This window comes from Acartia tonsa, chromosome 6 (genome assembly GCF_053477335.1).
Source record: "Acartia tonsa isolate MP-2025a chromosome 6, ASM5347733v1, whole genome shotgun sequence".
Taxonomy (NCBI): Eukaryota; Metazoa; Arthropoda; class Copepoda; order Calanoida; family Acartiidae; genus Acartia; species Acartia tonsa.
Window position 1 is genome coordinate 37832218 of NC_137265.1, and position 19495 is coordinate 37851712.

At 31.6% G+C, this 19495-nt stretch overlaps 1 protein-coding gene across 15 annotated transcripts in view; it reads right to left on the minus strand.

Moving 5' to 3' along the window:
* kcc (solute carrier family 12 member kcc) overlaps positions 1 to 19495 on the minus strand; it is a 221266-nt gene that overhangs the window by 47999 nt on the left and 153772 nt on the right. For all 15 annotated transcript variants that reach the window (XM_080164712.1, XM_080164708.1, XM_080164711.1 and 12 more), the window contains 13 exons: positions 19318 to 19429; positions 18949 to 19021; positions 13122 to 13191; positions 12705 to 12795; positions 12084 to 12178; positions 11678 to 11755; positions 11148 to 11308; positions 10719 to 10834; positions 10079 to 10202; positions 9399 to 9550; positions 5708 to 5864; positions 3916 to 4066; positions 593 to 732 (listed from right to left, as the gene is read on the minus strand). In XM_080164712.1, coding sequence (XP_080020838.1) covers positions 593 to 732; positions 3916 to 4066; positions 5708 to 5864; positions 9399 to 9550; positions 10079 to 10202; positions 10719 to 10834; positions 11148 to 11308; positions 11678 to 11755; positions 12084 to 12178; positions 12705 to 12795; positions 13122 to 13191; positions 18949 to 19021; positions 19318 to 19429 — 1520 coding nt within the window. The remainder of the gene's footprint in view (positions 1 to 592; positions 733 to 3915; positions 4067 to 5707; positions 5865 to 9398; positions 9551 to 10078; positions 10203 to 10718; positions 10835 to 11147; positions 11309 to 11677; positions 11756 to 12083; positions 12179 to 12704; positions 12796 to 13121; positions 13192 to 18948; positions 19022 to 19317; positions 19430 to 19495) is intronic.

Here is a 19495-nt window from a genome sequence, read left to right on the forward strand (position 1 = left end):
ATAACAATTCTTCAAAAAAACTTCAAATGTCAACTTAATCTCAATAAATACTTATTTTTATTGCCATTTCTATTTACAACCACATTTTGGCAGAAAAATAAAAAGTATTTTTATGCTCATTAGCGCAAAGCACCATGCTAGAGTTTTTCTGCAAGTCAAGAGATAGGTCAGTTGAAAATGACCTGTAAATCTTTTATAAAAGTAACTGGATGTCTATCTATGTTTGTGTTCATCTGAACCGAAATTGTTCTCTTTTTCAGTTAAGCTCTTTTTTAGGTCCAGGGAAGGTTTTTAACTATTTTTGAGAGGGTAACACAAACCGCCCATGAGAAATAGACCTTGGAAAAAATTGACCCCTGAACAAACTAAATAAGATAAAAAAAACCTCCCCCCACCCCCACCCATTCTAAAGTGCGCAAATAGTCCTCTAGAGAAAAAGCGGCTAGTCGAGTATCTTCTATTATAGTGTACATTTTTGAATTATCATATAAGCTTAATAATGCAGTTATTTGTTTACTAATGATATACACTTTGATGTAAACAATATTCTAAAGAATAATCCTTTTTACAATGTTGTTTTAAAAATACATACCTTAGCAGAGGAGCAATAGCGTCAACGTTGCCAATAAGAACGGCCACCTGGCAGATGGCAATAGTCACCAGCAGGGCACGAACAGGTTCATTTCTGGAGCTTACAACGGCCATCGGCTCCAGGAAAGGGATAATTCCATCCTGAAAAAATAATATAATTAAATAACATCCAGAAAGTTAAGGGTTTAAGATTTTCCAGCATTTAGACCAAAAATTAGCTTTTTGGGATAGCGCGAACTTTTTAAAATTCTTTCTAACTAAGGTTAGGTTAAGTTAGGAAATGGTGGGTTCCGTTAAGTTATGTTATTTTTTTATGATTTCTTTTTATCCCTAAATTTTCTAGGTATATTTTTACAAATAATATCCCTAAAGAAGTTGTATCAACTTTTTTTTTTATAGCTAGCCGGTCCTTTTAGTAAGTAGTAGATGTAAAATTTTTCATAGAATTCAGATATGCAATCGGTTTTTTTGTAGACCTCTTATTTTTTAAGTAATTTAAGTTTAAAAAAAAAAAATTAAGTCGATTTTAAGGTACTAAAATGCAACAAAAAAAAGAAAGAAAATGGCCATTATGAACAAAAATAGTAAGATCTTTAATTTGACACCTTACTTTTTCAATTCTGTCAGGTAATTATTGAAAAAATCGATTTTTTTAAACCTACGAGAATAAAAACTTTGAACTCAATTTTATCATTTCACAAGTAAAAAAATATGGGTTCATATATACCTTTAGAATCAGAAAAATATTACGAATCCATTGTAAGCAAAATTGAAAAAAAAGTTTACAATATAGTATATAAACTACAATAAAAGGAATTATATGAAAATATCATATTATATTGTACAGGCAACGTCTTAACTTTTGAATTGGGTATAAAAATGGGAAGGGGGTATAGAGGGGGTAAAGAGGGGGTAAAAAAGGGAGGACGATAGTGTTGCCAGAACAAAAAATACAATTGGCCATTTTTATATATTTATATTTTTTTACTTTTTTTCAATTTTGCTTACAATGGATTCGTAATATTTTCTGATTCTAAAGGTATATATGAACCCATGTTTTTTATGTCTGTTTGAGAAAATATTTAGGTCTAAAGTTTTTATTAAACCGAGGTTAAAAAAATAGATTTTTTCAATAATTACTCAACAGAATTTTAAAAGTAAGGTGTCAAATTAAAGATCTTACTATTTTTGTTCTTACTGGCCATTTTCTTCTTTTATTTTGTTGCGTTTTAGTACCTTAAAACCGACTTAATTATTTTTTTTAAAAACTTAAATTACTTAAAAAATAAGAGGTCTACAAAAAAACCGATTGCATATCTGAATTCTATGAAAAATTTTACATCTACTACTTACTAAAAGAACCGGCTAGCCATAAAAAAAGTTGATACACCTTCTTTAGGACAAGGCTGCATCTATAATTAATCTAGGAAATGAAATATGAAATGTTTGAATAAGGTAAAATAATATTAATGAAAAGAAAACATAACACTGAAAGAATATGAAAGAATCAAGAGCCAAGGACTTGCCAGCTTTTTTTTGAAGGGGGTGTAAAATAAGGGCTTCAAAGGTTTGAGGGGGATAATCTTATGCATAATTAAAGATTTTGATAGGGTAAAATGAGAGGTTTCAAAGTTAGAGGGTGGTCCACCCCCCCCCCCCCCCCCCACCTTGGCCGTCTATGTTAAGGGGTATTATTACACACGAGAAAATAAAATATGATCATTATTGACACAAAATTCATTATTTTTCTGTAAGTATCCTTACAAGGAAATGAGCAAATGGTACATGAAATTTTTATATTTTTATGATGAAAATTTACTTCTTCTAATTTAAATATTCCTCTCTTATAAGAAATATGAAAATGTAAATATTCCAAGACTTGATGAAAATATAGAATATTCTACAAAATTTATGTTTTCCCTCAGAATGGGAAAGATGGTTAAAGATTCATTAAAAGCATAATATATTCAACCCAAATATACATAGAAATAACAAAGTGATTAAGCTCAATTATAAAATTTTAAAACTAAAAACCATTCTTCCAGCTATACTATATCCAAAGATAGAATTAGTGTGAATTAGGATGTAACAAACGCAACGAACAAACTTTTTGGGGACCAACGTTTTAAAAATGACAAAAAGGCCTCTAGTAAAGTTATTTTGAATTTGTGTAATAAGTGAAAACTGGATGCCTTTTTTTCCAAAAAGGCATAAAAATATATCAAAACTTCCACTTAAAATCACTGTACTGTATCTTTTTTTTCAAGATTAGGGATCCTAGAGTAGCTAACCATTTTCCCTCTTTCAGCCAATTTTCCTGCAATTAATTTTTTCATGATGAGTATCCGTGTTGATGTTATAAACTGTATGCAGATCAGATATTAGTCAGGGCAGCCAACTTTGAACAATTTTTGTTCAGAAATATTTACACTAACAATATCTGCAGAGTTGAACAGATCTGAAGGAATAAGACAATGAATGATAAGTTGAGGTAAATCCCCATTAATGAAAAACAAAGTATCATTCTATAGATTAAAATTATTGCTTGAAAAGTTTCGATACTTATTTAGATTGAACTAACCAATCTAGTTTAATAAAAGTTTCTAAAGTTTTTAAGTCAAGAGAGCATTATGCCAAAACCTACATAATATTAACATTGTAAATGTATGTAAGAAATGGCACCCCTCCCCCTCCCATCTTGAACAGAAACACTGACAAAAAATGGAATTAACTTACAAAGCAAAAAATTGTAACATACTAACCGCTGAACCGCTATGTATCCCTTATAAAGTGAAGCTTCTTATAGGTCCAGAGAAGGTTTTTAACTATTTCGGAGAAGGGTATCTACACCCTCCCAAGAAAAATTGCCACTAGAAAAAATTACCACCACAAAAAACTTTCTTTTTCCTTTTCCTTTTTAAAATTAAAATTGAACATGAAGAGTACTTCCCTCATACTTCATAAACTAAAGTGCCCCTAGAGTCTTCTTGGGGCGTAGTCGCTGGTTAACAAAATAGTAACAAATTCTAAGTTGGCAACCCAAAATTCTTGGTGCCACGAGGGATTATGGTGAACATAATACAATTATCAAACTTCAACCATAATTCAAATATATCTAGGAAGGATTATTCAAACATTTATTTTAAGAAACATACATTAGAAATCAGCAAAAGTGTGTAATGCCAAACGAACGTTTAACAACAATTAACATTTTATTAAATAGTCTTTAATTTTAAATCCTATCTATTTATACTAACATATTCTGTCTGCTTGTGGTTAAACGCATTCCACCAATACACCCACGCGCCCGACATATTAACTTACCTTAGCAATACTCTGAAGGAGCCTGGGGGCTCCAGTCAGGGACTGCAGGCCGGCACCGAAAGTCGACAGCAGGGATCCGATCTCGATAACCTTGGGATGAGGCCAGGCTACATTACCAATGACCAAACTGCCTCCGATACTCTGACCAAACCTTAAAAAAATAATAATGAAGTAAGATATTAAGATTTTAATGCAGGGATAAGACAATGGGATTAAATTTGATTTACTTTCTCAATAATGATAAACAAAATTATCCTTTCTGTAGATGAAAATCTAACCAATCCAAATTTAATAAGAATACCCTTAACAAATTAGATACCAGTGTAATTTACAGTAGAATACCTTTTCCCTCCCTGTTTAAACGCTATAAATAGAGTTTTTAAGGTATTTTGTTGTCTGAATCTACATATCTCGGAAATTTCTTATCCGAATGGGTTTCACTTTTCAGGGATGCTTCATAAATGGCTTGTGGTACTTGAAGGCTATTTTACTTTCCTCCCCCGCCTTTCCCTATAGGCTAGAGGCGAAAAAATCAGTATAATAAAAAGAGGAAAAGCTATATTGTATAAATGCTTTTTATATAAATATAATATAAATGATGTAAGACAGACACGTATGTTCTGACAGGGATATCTAATCTGAAGAAAAATATCATTCTAACTTTTTAATTTTTTATAGTTCAGATAATGGTCTTTTTTTCCATAAAAAGTTCCTTTCTCTTTTTTTCCTCGTCACTTTTATTTCACAAACCCTTCACTAACCCTTCATGAACCCTTCATGAAACCTTCACTAACCCTTCTTTAGCCATTAACTAACCCTTCACTAATCATTCAATGACCCTTCACTAACCCTTCACTTACCCTTTACTAACCCTTGACTAATCGTTCATTTACCCTTCACTAACCCTTTCCTTACACTTTACTAAACCTTGATTGACCCTTCAAAAACCCTTAATTAACAATTCATTGACCCTTTCAAAACCTCACAAACTTTTTTATTCAAAAAAGAGACACTTTGAAATGAATTTCATTTTTTTCTTCATCTGATAACATATCCCCTCAGCTGTGATTGCGAATGTTACAGAACAGTGCATTAACTAATAATGGAAATCCGACAATATTTTTTTGCCAGAAAATAAAAGAAAATCATTTTCATTTTGTGCCAACTTCAGGGAGATAAGTGGACTGGTACCCAAACTTTTATAAATATACTCTCACATTAGTTGGCTTAATAACTTTGGGAACTAATATCAATTCTTGATATATTCATTAAACCAACTTTATAACATTTTATTTTGAGCCAATCATGTTATCGTCATTTATCTTATCCCCTAAGGTCCCTGTCCAACTTTAATCTAGTACAGAGGATTAAAGGAAATATTGTAGTATTGAAAGTAATGTATTGTACAGAAAAAAATATCGTAGAAAATATTTTTTTTGAAAGGACAACAAAAAGTACACTTAGAAAACTATGTGAAATCAAAAAAATGTTTTTGTTACCTAGTAACAATTCTAGATGAGATATGTTCAAGATTATACAGGGGTGTATATTTTACAAATAAGAAGAACAATAAAAAGGTCCCTTATCTTAGCGTATTTTCCCTAAAGTTGTGTGTAACGTTTACGTCAAATGCTCTTAATAAGTCAAATTGTTCTTAATTATGACCATTTCATATTTATAAATTTACGGAATATATCGAAAAAAATGGCTTCCTTTGTAAAAGTACTAAAAAACATAATTGTAAAAATGGCAGCATCCATAACTAAAATCATCAGCGCTTTTAAATACTTACTTGTCTCTGAGAAGGAGCGGGTTGACCGTGGCGGCGAACAGAAGGACAGATGCCAGGTAGGTGATGGAGGTGGTCAGGATAGCGCAGATAGTGCCCACAGGTATACTCGCCTGCGGATCAGCCAGGTCACCTGATCTGTTCGAGCCAGCCATAATACCTGGAAGAAAAAGTAGTCAACAAAAATTAATATCTTTTTAAAAGCGAAGCTTTTGTCTAATTAGGGTCGGTCTATCCGTTTCGAATCGTAATTTTATGCAGGTTAAAATTGTCCGACTGATTTTAATCTTTGAATGATGATTCCTGTAACAATTAGGTAAGATTTGGAAAACACAGCAACCTTATAATTATTACTAGAAAGTCGGTAGGTATGTACATTAAAAGCATGTTTATATTATACTTTTTAACAACAAGGGGGGGGGAAGTTTGTACACTTATAGGAAATGAAATTCAGTATCAAATTTTGGGAGGGACGTGTGGGCTTATGTTTATAGTTATCGACCTAATTCTTTTTGTAAAAGCTCTTATATGACTGGATGTACACGGAAAACTTTTAAAAATGAATTTCGGGACTTTCCTTCTAGGGGCTAGTGGAGCAAAAGACCCCCCAAAACACTAAAAATATGAGTTCTGAGCTTATTTTTAGAGATATCAACCTGATTTTTTTAATGAAAACTTTTTAAAAATAACTGAACTTAGTAACCATTACACATTTCATTTTGGGACTTTCCTTTTATGGGCTTGTGGAGCAAGAGACCCCCCAAAACTAAGAATAGGAGTTCTGAGCTTATTTTTGAAGATATCAACCTGATTTTTTTAAAAGAAAACTTTATTAAAATAACTGAACTAAGTAACCATTACACATTTCATTTTGGGACTTTCCTTCTAGGGGCTTGTGGAGCAAGAGACCCCCCAAAACTAAGAATAGGAGTTCTGAGCTTATTTTTGAAGATATCAACCTGATTTTTTAAAAGTAAACTTTATTAAAATAACTGAACTAAGTAACCCTTACACATTTCATTTTGGGACTTTCCTTCTAGGGTCTTGTGGAGCAAGAGACCCCCCAAAACTAAGAACAGGAATTTTGAGCTTATTTTTGAAGATATCAACCTGATTTTTTTTAAAGAAATCTTTTTTAAAACAACTGAACTAAGTAACCATTACACATTTCATTTTGGGACTTTCCTTCTATGGGCTTGTGGAGCAAGAGACCCCTCAAAACTAAAAATACGAGTTCTGAGCATGTTTCTTAAGATATCAACCTGATTTTTTTAATGTAAACTTTTTAAAAATAACTGAACTAAGTAATCATTACACATTTCATTTTGGGACTTTCCTTCTAGGGGCTTGTGGAGCAAAAGACCCCCCAAAACTAAAAATAGAATTTCTGAGCTTATTTTTGAAGACATCAACCTGAATTTTAAAGAAATCTTTTTAAAAATAACTGAACTAAGTAACCATTACACATTTCATTTTGGGACTTTCCTTCTAGGGGCTTGTGGAGTAAGAGACCCCTCAAAACTATAAAAAGGAGTTTTGAGCTTATTTTTAAAGATATCAACCTGATTTTTTCAAAGAACTTTTTAAAAATAAACGAACTAAGTAACCTTTACAGATTTATTTTTGGGGCTTTCTTTCTAAGGGCAAGTGGGGCAAAAGACCCCCCTAAACACTAAAAATATTAGTTCTGACCTTATTTTAAAAGATATCTATCAACCTGATTTTATGAGGAAAACTTTTTTCACATAACTAAACTACGTAGCCACAACAGATTTTTTCAAAAATCAGGTTGATATCTTTCAAAATAAGCTCTTAAAAATATTTTAAGTGTTTAGGGAGGTCGTTTGCTCCACAAGCCGCTAGAAGGAAAGTCCCAAAATGAAATGTGTAATGGTTACTTAGTACAGTTATGTTAAAAAAGTTTTCTTTAAAAAATATCAGGTTTCATTTTGGGTCTTTCCTTCTGGGGGCTGGTTGGGCAAAAGACCTCCAAAACGCTGAAAATATGAGTTCTGAGCTTATTTTTAAGATATCAATTATGTGTAATGGTTACTTAGTTCAGTTATTTTAAAAAGTTTTTTTTTTTAAATCAGGTTGATATCTTTAAAAATAAGCTCAGAAATAATATTTTTAGTTTTGGGGGTTATTTGCTCCACAAGCCCCTAGAAGGAAAGTTACAAAATGAAATGTGTAATGGTTACTTAGTTCGGTTATGTCAAAAAAGTTTTCTTAAAAAAAGCAGGCTGATATTTTAAAAATAAGCTCATAACTTCTTTTTTTAGTTTTTGGGGGTCTTTTGCTCCACAAGCCGCTAGAAGGAAAGTCCCAAAATTAAATATGTAATGGTTACTTATATCAGTTATTTTTAATAAAGTTTTCTTTAGAGAATCTAGTTGATATCTTAATAAATAAGCTCAGAACTAACATTTTTAGTTTTGGGGGGTCTTTTGCTCCACAAGCCCCTAAAAGTAAAGCCCAAAAATAAAATGTGTAATGGTTACTAAGTTCAATTATGATAAAAGTTTTCTTTGAAAAAAATCAGGTTAATATCTTTAAAAATAAGCTCAGAACTCATATCTTTAGTGTTTTGGGGGGTCTTTTGCTCCACAAGCCCCTAAAAGGTAAGTTCCAAAATGAAATGTGTTATGGTCACTTAGATCAGTTATTTTAATAAAGTTTTCTATAAAAAATTAGGTTGATATCTTTAAAAATAAGCTTCTTAGTTTTGAGGGTCTTTTGCTCCACAAGCCCCTAGAAGGAAAGTCCCAAAATGAAATGTGTAATGATTACTTAGTTCAGTTATTTTTAAAAAGTTTTCTTTAAAAAAAATCAGGTTGATATCTTAAAAAACAAGCTCAGAACTCGTATTTTTAGTTTTGAGGGGTCTCTTACTCCACAAGCCCCTAGAAGGAAAGTCCCAAAATGAAATGTGTAATGGTTACTTAGTTCAGTTGTTTTAAAAAAGATTTCTTTAAAAAAAATCAGGTTGTTATCGTCAAAAATAAGCTCAGAATTCCTGTTCTTAGTTTTGGGGGGTCTCTTGCTCCACAAGACCGTAGAAGGAAAGTCCCAAAATGAAATGTGTAATGGTTACTTAGTTCAGTTATTTTAATAAAGTTTTCTTTAAAAAAAATCAGGTTGATATCTTCAAAAATAAGCTCAGAACTCCTATTCTTAGTTTTGAGGGGTCTCTTGCTCCACAAGCCCATAGAAGGAAAGTCCCAAAATGAAATGTGTAATGGTTACTAAGTTCAGTTATTTTTAAAAAGTTTTCATTAAAAAAATCAGGTTGATATCTTCAAAAATAAGCTCAGAACTCATATTTTTAGTGTTTTGGGGGGTCTTTTGCTCCCCTAGCCCCTAGAAGGAAAGTCCCGAAATTCATTTTTAAAAGTTTTCCGTGTACATCCAGTCATATAAGAGCTTTTACAAAAAGAATTAGGTCGATAACTATAAACACAAGCCCACACGTCCCTCCCAAAATTTGATACTGAATTTCATTTCCTAAAAGTGTACAAACTTCCCCCCCCCTTATTTTAATGAAATAATCATTCTATTTCTCTCATTTTTGTATTAATGATTCCTAGGAAAACAAGGTCCAATATTATAAGCAAATCATCTCTAAAAACAAGATATCATTAGACACGCACATAACAATCCTATTATTAAACAATTAGGGTTATAATAGTTGTACCTGTAACCGAGGGAAAGAAGATACCAATGATGATGGTGAAGGATGTGAGGATGTCGACAGTGGCCTGGTACCCAGGTTGTTTACCCCCCAGGTTGTACTCTGTCTCCTTACGGCTGCTGGATATAGCCACGCCCACGTCATAGTAGGTGTTCCTGTTAACAAAATTGTTAATGAACAAGAATTCCAGTATTTTCGACTGTTAATTAACAATACAAATTTTCAGAACAAAAAAAATTCCCTAGAAAGTCCATTTACATGAAAATGTATTATGAAGATCAAATAGCGATTAGTAATTATTGTATCTCAAATAAAATTATGATATATATTTAGCTTCCTAATACTTTTTTATACACATGTATACGCATTTTTATAAAACTTTGCAGGCCTAAGTATTTTTCATTGAGACGATTGACACATAAACGGACGTATGGACATATTCTAGTTATAGAGTATTAACAGCCAAAACCTTCGAACAATACGAAGTATCGGGTTTTGTCGTATTTTCTTAGTACCTTTCCTCCTATTTCTAGCCCCTTTCTAACCCTACAGGGCATATTTCCTAACCCTGTGGGATTATCATTAACACTTATCTAACCTAACCCAAAATCACCTATCAAAAGCTACTGTGAAAATACGACGAAACCCGCTATATCGTTTTCTTTCCATGATCCAAAACTTACCACATGTTTTCCATGAAAACACCGCTGTTGATGCCCTTTATACCCTGGGTGATGTTCATAGTGTTCTCCTCAAAGTATTCGTCGCACTTGTACATGTCAGGGGTTGTCTCGTTTTGTGCTAGGGCTAAATTAAACATATTTTTATTTTGTTGTTCTGTAAGATCTCGTAAACGGCTTAAAAATTAAGAGGTTTTTCAGAACAGTGCACTAAAATACAGGTATAAGGTATAACCAACGATCGAAATAAATCTAAAATAAGGGGTGACCGCCAACATCACCTAAAATTACGTATAGGTTTGGTGATTTTTTCAATAGATTTCGTTGTTGGTATAGACTGACTATAAGAAGCGAAAAATTCATGGATGAACATGACAAACGAAAAAGATTAGATATAGAAGAGATGTTCTGTAGTCATATAAAAGAAAGAGAAAAAAGAAAGATATAACAAATAATACAAAATTCTTTTTTTCTATACATTATCAGTTATGGCTTTTGTAACAAGAACTACAGACCAACAAACAAAGGAAGATTTATGCTGGGATAATACTTACAAAAGTTCACTATCTTAAATAACAGCCAAGAAAACGTATAGACAATTTGTATTATACTGTAGCTTCGCTCCTTACAGAAAAACCCTTACTTGAATAGTTGCTTAGCCTTTCGCAGAATGAATTCCAGATGAGCGGGTTCTCCACAGGATCTTTTGTACAATTGTACGGAGTCTTCGCTAACAGTCGAGTTCCAATTACACACAGTCTAAATTAAATGAATAAGTAATATAATGAACTAAGAGGATGTCTGTTTTTTGTTTGTTTATCTGTTTGGATCTCGCTATTCGTTCAATTGTTATGATTTTCCTTTACAGGGTAGATTCTCAAAGGTCCTGGAAAAGTTTATAAATACTCTGAGAGAGGGTACCACCACCCTCCCAAGAGAAATCGCCCCTAGAAAAAAAACAACACCCCCCCCCCCACCCAAAAATCTTTAATTTTTCTCAACTAAAATTAAAAACGGGGGATAAGGCTGACCCCCCCCCCCCTCCCCCCATTACACTGTAATTTATACTTACGGGGCCAGCTCGTTTCCGTTGAAGTTGACAAAGACACCAACAAAGATGGCGACAATGGAGCCGAGGACACAGAACAGGGCGAAGCTGGCAAACTTGTTGACAAACTGGACACCAAGGAAGACAATGAAGCCCATGAAAAACAACAGACAAGTGCCATACACCTAAACAATGATAATAAATTGTTATGATAAATATTAGCAAAACCCTGATCAAAAGTAACAGGATGTTTGTCTATCTGTCTGTGTATTTGTAAATAAAGATTTCGCAAACAGCTGAAACAATGGCTTTTGTACTTTCACTGAAGCTTTTCATAGGTTCAGATAGGCTATCTATCTACATTGCCCCCCCCCCATTTCACCCTGAAAAAAATTCCCTTCAAACCCTAAAATAATATAGATATTTTCTTTTATTTAATAACAAAAACAAGTAAATGGGGTATCCAATGAGGTAACCCCCCCCCCCCCCCACCCCACCACCACCCGACCTCGTTTACTTAAAGATGACCCAAGAGACCTTTTCTTTTGACTTACCCTATAGTTGTTGAACTTGACAAAATCATCGTTTATATCCTCTCCGAATAACGACATAGGAGGTCCGAATAGATATACCTAAAAAAGAAATACTAAATATGGTGATTTTTTAAGAAAAAAATATGTAGTTTCAGCATAAGCTACATCTTTGATTATTCAAAAGTTCTAATTTTTAAGGGGAAACAATTTTAGCATAACAAAATGTTTTTGTTTTTTTTAAACGTTATACCGCTAAACTGCGGCAATTTAAGGCCAAGAACACCATAAATTATCTTCTATACCAATGAAAAAAATGAATTATCAATCAGCAGCTTAATTTTTAAAGTTCTCCAAGAACATACGGACTACGATCACAAATAAGTTAGAGAAGTTACGCTACGCTTCTAAAAATTTCAGAAATGGTTACCAGTGCAATTTCTACAGCGCCAATGATGTACATAGCACCCGCAAAAGTTGTACCAATATAAAACAGGATGCCCACAGCGCCGCCAAATTCAGGTCCTAAAACAAGATCAGTTTTCATAAAACCTTGCGACTTCAAGAAATCACAAAACTGTCCTTTTTCTGTACAGGTATATAAACCCCATGCATAGAACGTCTGAAAGTTTATAATGCAAAACAAGGTGATAATTTCAAGAAAATTGGAAAACTTCATACATTTTTGAGGACGAACGCTTTAGAATCCTTGAAGTTATATAGATGGCAAAAAAAGCATTGAATTTTTTTCAATTGGCGGAAAAGGTACCTAGGTATAAAGTTATTTTTTTTTCAAAAATGCAAAAAAATGACACATAGACTTATTTCATACATAAACATACACAATTTATTCTATCAAATGTTTTGTTAAGTCAAAGAATTTCAAAAAATAATTCAGTTGATAATCTCTTAAATTTTAGAAAATAGTAGAGCATTTGACAATCTTAAAAATAATGATTTAAACTTAATCTTTAGTTAATTGTCTCTGGCCGGGAAGTTTGACGGACAAACCAAAATAATAGAAGAGTTATGCAGAATACTAATATATTACCTAAAGATCTTGATATCATAAAATATGACCCTCCAGCCGGCACAACTCCGTTAGTAGCAATGGCAGACATCGATATGGCGGTTAACATAGTCTAAAAATAAAAAAAATCATTTTTTTTCAAAGTTAAAATTAAAACAAAAAAATAATAAAAGTTATAATACAAAGAGTCACCACATGAGAAAAATTGATACAAATTATATTACAAAGAGTCACCACACTATAGAAAGTAACAAAAGTTTTATTACAAAGAGTCCTCAAATGATAAAAAGTAATGAGAGTTTTTATTACAAAGAGTCACTACATGATAGAAAGTAACAAAAAGTTATATTACAAAGAGTCACCATATGATAGAAAGTAACAAAAGATATATTACAAAGAGTCACCACATGATAGAAGTTATAATAACAAAGAACTTACCACACAACAGCAAGTACCAACAACCAAGAATCCTTCAATAGCACCACAAGTTCCAACAATCCACGTCATTCTAAACAAAAATATTTTTCTTTATAAAACAGAAAAAAAAAATATTTCTAAAAATCACTTGCAATACCATCATTTCTTTAAAAATAACATTAGTTATACAAGTTATTCTGTGTAACTTTGAATGAAAGAAAGCTGAAACGAGATACAAAAACAACACAGCTATTAATATTCTCTGGAGATCTATAGAAAACAAAACATCCTGGTCTCAACTCTAAGAAATAATATTTTATTTCTATACAAGGACAATTACATCCAAACTTAGCAAAGCTTTCTTACAAAATAAGTAAGTTCATTGGGTAAAATGACCAGGGAGGGAGGGGACATTAGATTCTTTATCACAGTATAACCCTAAGTTTTGTAGCCATATTTTTATTAAATGGCTTTTAATAGATTTAATTGGTTGGTTTATTAACTAGCAGTGTCCAAACATTGCAATCATCATCATCTACATGAGGGGTAATTTGGTTTATCAATATTTGGAATGTTCAACAATGTCCATTGTCTTATCCCTTAAAACACACCCAGATATGTAATCATATAAAATGTTAGGCAGAGCAATTTGAAAAAAAAACAAAATAAAAGTATTTTTTGCTAAAAAGAGAATGACAAGAATATTGTGTTTTTTTTATAGTTAATATTGAGAAATATATGATAGTTGTTTATTTCTTTAGTCTGAAGGAAGGATTCCCAGAGAGATCTTATAATCATTAAATATTAATATAATTCTCACAGTTGCGGCGTGGTACAAAATCTTGATATTTGTATTTATTTAAAAGTTTTTTCCTTGTTTCTTGAACTATTTTTTAAAAAGTGTTGTCATTTAAAGCTTTTACACTCTAAATTTCCCATCCTTTTTGTCAACCAAAGAAACTAGTTTTAACATGCAGATAATCGACATTGGCTTCTGTACAAAAATTAAAACAGTCAGACAACCTTCTTCTTTAACATTCTACAACATACAATAATTGTATATTAGTTCCTAAAATTTACAAGCAAAATACAATGAAAAATGGCAAAAATACGCATTTCATACATACAAACAGACTTCCTAAGTTCTTACTACTTTTACATATACTTCAGAAACCAAATGAACAGTTTTTTAATACTTTCAAAAGAAAAATAATCGAAAATCTGATTAAAATCGGCTGAGACATTCATAATTAAAGACACAGCACTAACTTTAAAACCATTATTTTAGAGGCTTTTAGAAAATTTACAAGTTATGAAAGACCTTTGAAAATATTTATGTTATTTTTTCTTTAAAATCATAAAAACTTTCTTGCATTCATGATAGAATTACTTTTTTCTGGGACAATTAAGTGCAATGCAAGGGCAGTCAAAAACGATTATCCGCACGTTTTCGCAGATTTTTACATGTTTTTGCAAATGTATTTTCTGTGCAATGGTTGTTACAAATGCAATTTTTGGCATTTTCCAGATTGCATGCTTTTTCACCTTGTAATTTGGCCATATCAGAACATTTTTAAACGCATTTTTTCACATTACATAAATATCTTTATTTTTGGGCTTTTTAAAATATATAAATATACAACTAAACTTGAATATAGTTCAAGTTCTTATTCGTTGGCTCAAAAACTTTGGGGACTTCACACGAGCTTTAATTTTTTGGTTCATTAAGTTAAGTGTCCAAATGTTTCAACTAATTGTTGTAGTCTACAGAAGGGGTAATTTTGTGTATCATCATTGGGTATTTACAACAATTTATTGGCTATTGTCTTATCCCTTTAGATCTCTGGGATAATATGACATAATTCCCTTTTTTCTGAGTTCACAAAAATTTCTCTATGTCGACACAAATTACAAAGTTGTGTAAAAATCTGCGTCAAAAAATCTTGCAATGCAATTCAGATTGAACCACAAATATTTCCCCCAGTGCCATTAGATCATGGCAGGCACAAGCGTACACAGGAATTTTACCAGGGGTGTGCGAAGCACAATGAAAATTTTCATATATGGTGCCGTTAAATAAAAAATAGAGAGAGGGTATAAGTTGAAGAGGCTCAGTAGTAGCTGAGTATCCACGTGGATATTCAGCTACAATTGGGAAAATTTGTGGATATTCAACTACTTTTGGGAAATATGCGTGGATACTCAGCTACTATTGGGGAATTCGTGGATACTCAGCTACTATTGAGCCGTTGTAGTTTAAGAGCTAGGCAAAAATTTTATAATTGAAAAAGTTGATTTAAAGTTGACACAAAACAAACACAACTCTTAATAATTATACAAACCTAATTTGGACCCTTAAACGAATAAAAATGCGTACAGAAAAATAATTTTGTGAATCCGGAATTTTTGTTATTTTCCATTGCATTAAAGGTTTAAGCAAGCAGAAGCAAACCAGTGCAAAAGTTGACCTTGATAAAAAAAAATCTGGAAGCTACTCAATAATTTAACAAATGAAATCACTATAATCCAATTTTTAAATGCTCATAATGTTTGGAGAGGTTAGGTATTTAAGCAACAGGATTCCCGCAGTGTTTTAATGTAATTTGTAAGTTTCTCTTAAAGTGACTAGAAGAGCAAAGAACCCATCCTCCCTTCTACCAATAATAAATAGGTAGTAATTCATTTTTTGGTCAGTTTATATTGGGTACAGTAAGATATATAAGTTGGAAAGAAATTATTGTTAGAGGGAGATTTGAAATCTACATCAAATTTTAAGGATTTTCTTTATAAAATTCGTTTTTTGTATAATTATTTATCTAAAAGCGGAAATACAATTTAAGTTAATTAATTTTGACATCTGTGATTGGTGAATTGAAAATTATCTACGCTCTGATTGGAGAAGCTTAAGTGTCGCACACCATTCAACCAATTAGAGCGCAGGTAGTTTCCAATCCACCTATCTTATTGGTTAAAATTTATGAACTTAAATTGTATTTCCGCTTTTAGATAAAGAATTATACAAAAAACGAATTTTTATAAAAAATCATTAAAATTTGATGCAGATTTCAAATCTCCCTCTAAAATTAAAATTCCTTCCAACTTATATATCCTAAGGTACAGGGTAGCCCCGCAGGAATAGGCTACGCAGTAATAAGCCCTCAGCAGGGGTTAGGTATCACAAAATTAATGGAGATTCGGCTTGGGTTGGTTCCTTTAGACAGGTTCGTTACCATTTTTAAATATTATTCTAGGTTAGGACAATGAAAAGTAAATTGATACTCATCATTGCATTATACTACAGAAATTGTCATTAAAATTTCTAGGTTAGGACAATGAAAAGTAAATTGATACTCATCATTGCATTATACTACAGAAATTGTCATTAAAATCTTATTTATCCTCCAATAACCATCCCTACTATCTTAAATTGAAAGAAATTTAACCTAACTTAGTTAGGATTAAATAAATTACTTTATAGCCAAATTGGAAATGGACATTTCTTATAAAATGTTGTTGGACCTTAACTTTTAGCTACTAAAATAACTTGTTAAAATATTACACATTATTACACAAAATTCTATTCAGTGATTATTTTTAAACAGAAGGAGTAAAGATGCAGGAATTAAAAGGGAAAAAACGATGGAAGATAAATTTATGTAAATCCCCATTGATGCTACAAGATTACAATTAGTGGTTGAATCGTTTGGACACTTAACTTAATCAACCAACCAAATAAATTAAGTCCTTAAAGTTATTAAACCATTGAAAAAAAAACGTTATTATAAAACTTTAAGGACTAGTGTAATGAATAACCCATTTCCACCTCCATCCCTGTTGAAGATGAGTTAACAGATTTATCTTGAGATGAAATATCCCTTCCTAAAGAAATCTACCTGACCGTACAGAAGAAAAAAAACTTTTCTTGACCAAGTTAATGAAAAGAAATTGTTTTATAACAGTTTTTAGTTTGGTCAGCTTTTATCGGTTCAGGGATATAGCAATTAAAGATTTGTTTGCCCAAAGTTTTACGCTTAAATAATATAAGGCAGTTGATTTTAAATATTGTATAATTGTGTTAGAAGATAGAGAAATGTAGAATAGTTGGAGGCGAAAAAAATTACCTGTAAGGGGTAAGATTATGAATTTACAAAATAATGGGTCTACTTTAATTTTAACTAGCGGCTACGCCCCCTAAAGGCCTCTAGGGGCACTTGTGGGGGGAAGAGTCGAATTTGATAACCCAATTTCTTATTTTAGAGTAAAAAAATAAATTTTTGGGGGGGCGAAAAAAAAATTCGTATTTTGTTTCATCTTAACTTGAAGTTTACAGTACATACCTCTATTTGTTGTCAATTGTCTTATCCCTTAAGATCCCTGATTAAATTAAACTTTTTATATTGGAATTTTTCTTTTGAAAAAAAAAAAAATTCAAGGATATCATAATATAATAGATTTTTAAATAATATGTAAAAAAAATTTCCTTTAGGTAATACGTTTTTTTCCAAATTATGATATTAATGAAATTGAAAATATGACAGTATTGTATAAAAAAGTATGAAATATGAACTTATGGAAAATTCCAAAAGTAAATACTTTTCTACCCAGACTATAAGTAAAGTAAAGCAAGCCTAAACTTATTGATTTTTATATTCATAAACCACACAGTTTTAAAAACATGGAAAAAGAAAAAAAAATTGTCCAAAAGAAAACTTTAAATTAACTTTTTTCCAGTATGGCTTCGAAACTGATTAATATCCGCTAGATTAGAACCGGTTCTCAGCCATACTGAAAAATCATGTATATATAGTTCTGCAGACAAGTTACCACGAATAGTAAAATTAAAATCATAAGATTAATACTAGCCCTGTTAGCACGAGCCTTCTGACCCTGGGGCTTACAAAACTGTTTTAATCTTATAATTTTTCACTTTGATATCCCCGGAAAGCTGTCTAAAATACGATGCGATCAAATTAAATTGCAAAAATAGATAAAAGGTTCTTATGACAAATTCTCGTTTAAGTTTGTAGGATAATTTTATTTCTCCCTTCCTTTTTAATAATACTGTTAATAAAATATTAAGCAAATAATAATTCTTTTTTGTCCCAAATTACACCAGAACGTATTGTAAATGAGAAAACCCATAATGATAATTATAAAACATATATAAATGGACAATTTGCATTATTTATGGACCATTACTTTATAAAATAACTTATCATTAAAAATGTAGTTATATATAAATACATGGTAGATATGATTTCGAGCAGTTATGTTTATTGTTTAATGTAACCAAGAAGTAAATAAGCTTCTTTTGTAGGATGTACATTCTAAATCATGACAAACAAAATTAGCCCCTATGTAAATTAAAATAATAGATAGATAATTTTAGACACTGCTCGCTTGTAAAAAATATTTAATATCGAAAAAAATATTTTGAAAAAAAAATTTGGGGACCCCTGTTATAAGCTTACTATTAAAAACACAACTCCCATCTAAAAGAACAATAGCACAGATTTATTTATATTGTCCTATCACTGTTGCACACTGTGAATTATCCTTGAAAGTTTTGTCAAGTGTTTATTTTGTGTTTAGGTAATCAGGTTTAAGTTTATATTTTACTATGCTATAGTTAGGTTCATCAATAGATCTTTATGTCTAGGTATTCGAAATTAATTAATCGAAATTAAATAAGTCCCATGAGTTGTTAACACAACGAATAAGAAAACGTTATTATAAAACTTTGGGGACTTGTGTAATAAACAGCCAAATGTCCTCCCCCTTCCTGACATGAATTACTGTTATGTTGTAACGTAGCTACTCTAAAATATAAAAAAAAACGGTAGCCTACCTGATGAAGAGGATAACACCGAAAATGTTTTGAATACACGGAAGATAGACACCCATAAGAGTTCCCAGGTTTGCCTAATCAAACCATAAACATCATATTTAATTTTTAATAGCGAAGTAACCTTCTGCATCTAAACACCCAACTTCTTGATAAATCTCGTAAACGGTCTGACAGGCAGTTCCAGAATTTTAAGTAAAATGGTCCGAGAAAACTTTTAGCTATGCCCAAACTTCCTTTTCCCCACAGTAAAATCCCTGCCAATTTTCAAAAAGAAACAAAGCACTCGGTAAAAAAAGTAATATTATTTTATGATTATAAATATCACAGAAAATGACTATGAAATGCACAAAAATAAGATGTTATTAGTTTCCTTGACAACTGGCTTGGCATCAGGGTCTCCGGGTGCCTGCGGAATTGTGGAAGAATAATTGGCAATGGAACTAATGGCCGAAGCCATAGCCGGCCTCTCTTTGAACTCATCCTGAAATAGATTTTAAATTATTGGTGGAAAAGTTTAGACGCTGCTTAATTGTGCCATCTTTTCCAA